The sequence below is a fragment of the Arachis ipaensis genome, chromosome B02 (genome assembly GCF_000816755.2).
Source record: "Arachis ipaensis cultivar K30076 chromosome B02, Araip1.1, whole genome shotgun sequence".
NCBI lineage: Eukaryota > Viridiplantae > Streptophyta > Magnoliopsida > Fabales > Fabaceae > Arachis > Arachis ipaensis.
In genome coordinates this window covers 95,723,342-95,731,278 of record NC_029786.2, presented here as the reverse complement: position 1 = coordinate 95,731,278, position 7,937 = coordinate 95,723,342, and the positions used below count along the sequence as shown (strand labels likewise).

The window sequence follows — 7,937 nt, the reverse complement described above, 5'->3', positions numbered from 1 at the left end:
CCTGTAAGTTAAAACCAGTATGTAAAGTTCCAAACCACATCTTTATTTCTGAAATTTACATACCGACACCAAAGAAATTGCTATCTCGATTTATTAACTGGAGTTTCCATTTATTAGGGGAAATAAAGAAAACAAAACTATTGTCCATTTCTGATAGCCCTTAATGGATAAACAATGTGCATAAAGGATACATATAATCTACATAATAAAAAAGGCTTAATGACAACTTAGAGAGAAGCAATAGCAGTAAGCCATTAAATAACTTGCCTTGATTCTATATGATCGAGGCCGAAGTTCCTTTCGTATCTCAACCATCTTTTGCTCTTCCCTGTTCAATCTCATCGACATTAAATAGGGATGCAGGAGCCCTGGAGTGTCAAACATCTTAGTCTTAGCTGACAAAAAATTGTATTCAAGTTCTATGTTTTGGATTCTTGACGAACCCTAAACTTATTCCTATGATTATCAAACTACATAGTCACAATGAAAAAGCTTTAATTCATGGATGATTTGGAAGTTCTAAATTGCAATTGCCTAGATCTTGTTTTTCATACTTGTTTAACTTTGAACAGGGAGAACCACAAAGGAAGCAGGACACATTTACAATCCTTGAATCTGGCATGCTAGTTGATTTTCATCGCCGATGACAAATACAACAAATTTTTAAGATCCGTATGTCCGCAAATTTTTAAGATCCGTATCGCCGATAGCCCCAAAAAGAGGACAAATATCCATTGAAGAAGGATGAAAATTGCAAAGAGGAGGTGAAGAAATCAGAAATCCGCGGAAGAATAGCGAAAAAAATTTGGACCATTTCTCGATTTGTGCGTGTCATCCTTGCGCAGGGGCCATGCTAGTCTTCTCTGTATCGTTCCAATTTTATCAGATGTCCCCGAAGGGACAAGCCTTTGGTTGCACCTCTCGTATATAACACACGTGTTTCTTAAATCTTCAGCCGATGTGAGACTTCTTTGCCATTGAAACCAGATGAAGAATAGTGGAATACCAACAAGTTCTCACTTCTCAGTTCTCACCCTCGCTTGATGGAAAATGAAGGAGAAGAAACATTTTTTTTTATTGTTTTCTTTGGCGGTGTGGCTAAATGGTCATTAACGAGGAACTTCTGGCTTCAACGTGCATAGATCATAGGCCTTTTAGCCTTTTCAGACTCTTCTCTTGTCTAGGCCTGCCATGACTTGACTTGACATATCACTATTCACACCTCATGGATTATTCATTACTATTTACTAGTAATATTTACTTATGCTTCTTTTATTCTTCCTGCTCTCAATTTGTATGAATAAACAAGATAAATAAGTAACAATAGTGATTAATCACTTTGCAATGTTTACGCGACTAGTCATGACATGACATGCTCTTTATGGAAGTCTCTTCATTTGCAGGAGTGACAACACAAATTCTCACCCCTTGATTAAAGGACCAAATACCACAATCACTAGTTTTACTGTTACATTAACCTGACTATAGTAAGTTGAAAATAACATTCATAGTGTCATTAGACTCTCTACATTCTAGTTACGAAAAAAAAAAAAGACTCATTACATTCTACTTTCACTTGGTTTATTATTTGTTTCACTTCCCAAGTAGAGTGAAATTGCATGGTAGGGTTGTTGGTATGCACATTGCTTGGACCGCCACAAGCCCACAACCAAAAGCCCAAGAAGAATTAAGAAAAAAAGGTCCAATCGGAGTCGAACCCAGGTCGCTGGATTGAAAGTCCAGAGTGCTAACCACTACATGGAACCAAGTTTGACCTGCTCGTTTACTTTTTGGGTTCTTTTTCAAAACTTTACCAGGAACTTTCATGAATTTTATGCTGCTAATAATTGGATATCCACATTTGTTTAAAAAATTTTGAAGTTATTTATTGGAAAGACTTCATAAACAACACTCAAATCCGACTAGAGAAATTTTAGTGACATACATGTAAAGAAGAAAAGCGAAATTAGGTTTTGCTCTGTCTCATTATTCGAAATATCAGTATTTTTTTGTCTGAAATATTTACTATCAAAGTTTTATCAATGTTTAATATGAAGAAAATAATTATTGTGTATTTTAATCATAATTTTAGTTTTAATGACATTTAAAAATGATTAATCACGTATAGTACAATCCTTTTATTGACTTGTATAATACTATTTATTATTAAAATTTTCTTGTTCTTATGTATGTGTGGTTTCGTTTTGCATTTGTCCATAAGCTTCTCAAAATCTATAAGGCACCCGAATACACGTAAATCATCCACGGACAGACCCAACTGGTATGCTACACCGTGCAGCGTGATAGTACACTTTTCAAAAAAAGCATATGAAAGGTATGCATCTCAGAACGCTACCTATTAATGAAAACGCTGACTAAAGACTCGTCCAACCAGAATCACTTGGCGTTGAGTTTCGCCAGGTGGTACAAATCAGCCCTCTCTAAATAGGGTACGATCCTGTCATGCAGAGGCATGTTCTGTTGCCTCCGGACACTATAAATACACCCAATCGGCTGGAGCATGTGACAGAAGAAACCAAACATATAAAAAATTCAACACTAATTTAAAGTAATCTAACACAAAAAATACAATATTAAAATTTAAACAGGTAACATACAGTTCCTATTTTCTAATCACAAAATTCAATGAAAGGCATAAACGATTCAAGACATTAATCTAAATTTAAATACCTAAATCACAATCATTGGAAAAATATTATATGAAATACATTAACTAAAAATAACCAAACTAACATCTTCGTTTATGCTGCCAGCAACGTGAGCAATGCCGTTGAACCTCTAAAGACTGGGTGCCTCTGCCATCTCAACTCAACTAACCTACACTTTTCTCTCTTTTTCTCTCTCTAGAAAATCTCTCCTTCTCTCTCTAAAAAACCTTACAACCACCACAAATGTAATCCGCGAAACCCCTAAACCGTATTTATACTAACGCATAAACCGTTAGACTTCTGTCGCGGTTTATGCAGTCTCGTCATTCACACATAAACCGAGACACCCCTGTCACAGATCATGCTTATTTTTCCTAGAACGTAATTTGCGACACCCCTTAGTGGATTACGTGTATTCGTAAACTGCGGGATCCCTCTCGCGTTTACATAGATTATGAAAAAATGCATTTTGGTATCTATTTTACATTTTGTATAATCTAGTAATATTGGATGCCAGTTTATTTATTATGGTAAATTGCCTTAATTTACATCCTCAAAAAACGCAGTCGTTTCCATGAAACGAAACCTTTCATATGTTTTTGTTTTTAATTTAGAATTTATGTTGATCTTAAAATACATAATTGTATTGTTCCAAAAAATAAAATACACAATTGTAAAATTTTTTACTGTACAAAACTTGACTAGAATTACAATCCAACCGAATATACTTAGAAATTTAAGTGAGATATATCTCTTAGATTTCTTATAATTGTTTTGGCCATTTGTATTTGCTTGAATATCGAATTCAGTTAGGTAATTAACACTCAACGTTTCAACTACTAGCCAATTTATTATTAATTAGTAATTATTTAAATTTTATCTTTTAAAAAACACAACATCAATTATTATTAATTATAGTTGTTTAAAGTTGGTTGGTTAAAAATTATTTATCTATACATTTTCTAGAAAGAGAGAGAAAGCCCCTTTGTGAAACAGGAATTATCAATTGAAAAGTTGATATGATTAAAATTAATTATATAATTAACGCTTACCAAAAGGGCTTTGAAGCATGGATGCACTCATTTAGATCATTAAAACATAGGCTTTTTATGTTCATACATGGTCCTTAAGTAGTGTGATAAAATAAACTAGCTTTATAACACAAGGAAGTACAATTGAATATAATCAAAGTATAGAAGCTTATTGTTATCATTAAAAACAGCATAAATACAACTCAATACAGGTGTGCAGAACCAAATTGCACGATGAAAAAAAAAAGTTGGGAGAAACTTGGATGGAAAAATCATTGACATTATGTACAAGGGAAATCACAACCATCCCAAGTCTTATAAGCCTGTCGGAAGTGCAAATTTTTCATTAGTTAATGAACTTTATGCATCATCATACACCAACTCGGGGAATTTGAATCAACAATCTGTTTGAGGAGGTGTTGAAAATCAACTTGGAGCACACACCAGCAAAAGATTGTAAGCTCAATAGTATATATTCACTCTAGTGCCCCATTTGCATTGTTAAAATTAAATTAAATTGTGATTATTAAAATAGTTTGTCTTGATTTCAAGTCTTCTAAAAAAGAAAAAGAAAATGATTTCGAATTTTACAAAAGACAAATACAGAATGTGGTGTATAGGATCATATAACTTGTACAGCTATTTGTTTAATCCGAGTGGGGGCAAAGCTATAAAGGAACCCAGAGTTGTAGTTCAAACTACAACTGAAATTGACGTTCTTGAAATATGGCCAGAAAGTTGTCAAGGGAAACCCAAACACAAGGTAAATTACTTGCAATCAATCGTATTAGACCTGTGCTGGATTAAGGGCCATTCGAGAACTATACTATACAAGAGCCAAAATGAGTGTTTTTGAACCGCCTTGTTTTTAATTGGGATAAACTACAATGAACAAACTATGCCACAAAGGGTACTAGTAGTTCAATAATTACGTTTATCCTCTATTTGTTCTTCACACAAAGTTTTGCTCTTTCCAAGTCGCTTTCAGCCATTTGAAACAAATGACAGATCAGTTTTAATAACACATCATTTTGGAAGACCTAAGAGGCAACATAACTTACCCAAATACAAGACCAATTATTCATTTCCCTAAACAGATACACACCTACACTCGGCAATGGCTAATCTCATGTGTTGTTCACTTCATGAAGCAACAATGCTGTTCGGTGTTATCCCCATCATTATACAGAACATATCTTCTCTGAGCCCAAGTTATTTCAGACTAGAGGACTAAACACGTCGTTCAATTTTAAGATTTTCTGAATTTCGTAAACGTAAAATTAGTCTCACATCGGCAGGGTTCAAAAAACAAAAGCATTTTTTATAACTAAACACAAAGAACAAAGTACACGACCTTACTCGAACAGGATCTGTTCTATAGGTTTGTACATCTGTATCCTTGAGTTCTAAGGAGACAGGAACCAAAGTTTGGTGGATGAACTAGGACCGTGCGATCGGAGCGTGATTAACCGTTTCGTGGTGCATGCCATTTGAACGGTGGAGGATCGTTCTCGCTGCATCCTTGTGGTCGAGATGGTTGCACGGTGTTCTGACAAACTCAAATCTTTTTAACTTGGCCATTTAATTAGTTATTTTCTCTAAATATGGAACACCCAACCCAGATAAAAATATAAGGCACAAAAAGTGTCGTTCAATATTCCCCACCTGAAAATAAAGGAAATTTTTTGGTTTGCAACAACTTTCTTTTTGGACAACAAAACACAGACCCAGGTAAGAAAAGAAATTACAAATTAAAATTGAAGGCAGAAACAAGCAATGGAGACGTTACTTTTTTGGTACCACAATCACAGAAACAAGAAAGTTTAGCCTCAGAAGGTCAAAATCCACTGAAGAAGAATGCAAAGAAGAGGAGGACTGAAAAGTGTCGTTCAATATTTCTTACCTGAAAATAAAGGAATTTTTTTTTGGCTTGCACCAACTTTCTTATTTGACAACAAAATACAGACCCATGAAAGAAAAACAATTACAAAATAAAATTGAAGCCAGAAACAAGCAATGGAGACGTTACTTTTTGGTACGACAATCACAGAAAGAAGGAAGTCTAGCCCCAAAAAGAGGACAAATATCCATTGAAGAAGAATGAAAATTACAAAGAGGAGGAGAAATCAGAAATCCATTGAAGAATAGCGAAAAAAATTTGGACCATTTCTCGATTTGTGCGTGTCATCCTTGCGCAGGGGCCATGCTAATCTTCTCTGTATCGTTCCAATTTTATCGGATGTCCCCGAAGGGACGAGCCTTTCAATGCACCTCTCGTATATAAGACACTTGTTTTTTAAAACTTCAACCGATGTGAGACTTCTTTGCCATTGAAACCAGATGAAGAATAGTGGAATACCAACAAGTTCTCACTTCTCAGTTCTCACCCTCGCTTGATGGAAAATGAAGGAGAAGAAACATTTTTTTTTTTGTTTTCATTGGCGGTGTGGCTAAATGGTCATTAACGAGGAGCTTCTGGCTTCAACGTGCATAGATCATAGGCCTTTTAGCCTTTTCGGACTCTTCTCTTGTCTAGGCCTGCCATGACTTGACACATCACTATTCACACCTCATGGATTATTCATTACTATTTACTAGTAGGATTTACTTATGCTTCTTTTATTCTTACTGCTCTCAATTTGTATGAATAAACAAGATAAATAAGTAACAATAGTGATTAATCACTTTGCAATGTTTACGCGACTAATCATGACATGACATGCTCTTTATGGAAGTCTCTTCATTTTACAGGAGTGACAACACAAATTCTCACCACTTGATTGACCTAATATCACAATCACTATAGTAAGTTGAAAATAACATTGGTAGTGTCATAAGAGTTAAGACTCACTACATTCTAGTTACCAAAACAAAAAGGACTCATTACATTCTACTTTCACTTGGTTTATTATTTGTTTCACTTCCCAAGTAGAGTGAAATTGCATGGTAGGGTTGTTGGTATGCACATCGCTTGGACCGCCACAAGCCCACACCCAAAAAGATAAAAACAAAAACTTGGTTTGGATTTGCCCCCGCTTAATAACCCAAAAAAAATAAGTTTGAATTTAATCAATTTAAATTGATTTAGTGATTAATTTACTAATTCATTTAAAAAAAAAATATTCCACTTTATATATATATAGTAATTTATTGATCAACAATATATTAATTCATAGTTTGTCTTGCTGAAAGATACATAAAAAAAAATTAATTTGAATTTTCAGATGTACAAAACTAGAAGCCCAAATTTAACCTGCTCGTTTCCTGATATCGAAAAGACTTTATAATTTAGTCTGAAATATTTACTATCAAAATTTTATCAATGTTTAATATGAAGAAAATAATTATTGTGTATTTTAATCATAATTTTAGTTTTAATGACATTTAAAAATGATTAATTACGTATAGTACAATCCTTTTATTGACTTATATAATAATACTATATATTATTAAGTGTGGAATTAAGAGATATCGTAAGCATATATATATGCTGTTTTATTTTTTATTCTGAGACGTCCTCTAATTTAGTGCATGGGGCACTTGTTTACAACTAGAGAGAGTAGTACACATTCAACTCATTTTCGACTTCTATATATAGAGACACCGAATCAAAATGGTAGCCACGTAATGACTTAATGAGACACGTGGCTACATATAGAACCTCGTTCAACATTACATGTCCTATGCTCTATGCTCTATGCTCTATGCACTCCTTCAACTATTAAATTAAATTAAATTAAATTAAATAAGACAAATATATCATATCGTACTAGCTTTATGTTTAAGTCAAGTCAAACCCACAACCCTTGACCTATCTTCCTTTTTTCCCTTGTTTTTTATTTCCATGGTCAATATTCAAGAAAATGAATCTTCAACTTCTCAGAAGCAACTTCCTAACACATGCATGCATGCTCTTACTTCAATTCACATATATATATGCTCACAAAATATGCATCACTTTCTCAAAAAAGAAAGGAACATGTCTTTCACTACTTTCAGTGGCTTACTTTCAAGAAGGTACAACAACATCAGCATGGTTGATAATTGTTGGGAAACTTCTATACCTAGAACTGGTAGTGATGATAATCATGGTGAATTTTTTTCATCAATAATTTACCCTTCTTACTCTGATTTCCCACCTGGTTTCAATCCCAATGAGTTCTTGGATGCATTTCTTTCTGAATCAAATGTAAGTTTACAAACCAAATATTAGTCCAATATCTTGTTTTGTATACTT

At 33.9% G+C, this 7,937-nt stretch overlaps 1 protein-coding gene across 1 annotated transcript in view; it reads left to right on the top strand.

The window, feature by feature from the left end:
- LOC107625826 (probable WRKY transcription factor 26) overlaps window positions 7,514-7,937 on the top strand; it is a 7,086-nt gene continuing 6,662 nt past the window's right edge. Inside the window, exon 1 of the mRNA XM_016328547.2 lies at window positions 7,514-7,889. Within this exon, the coding sequence (XP_016184033.1) occupies window positions 7,545-7,889 (345 nt within the window). The 5' untranslated portion in view covers window positions 7,514-7,544. The remainder of the gene's footprint in view (window positions 7,890-7,937) is intronic.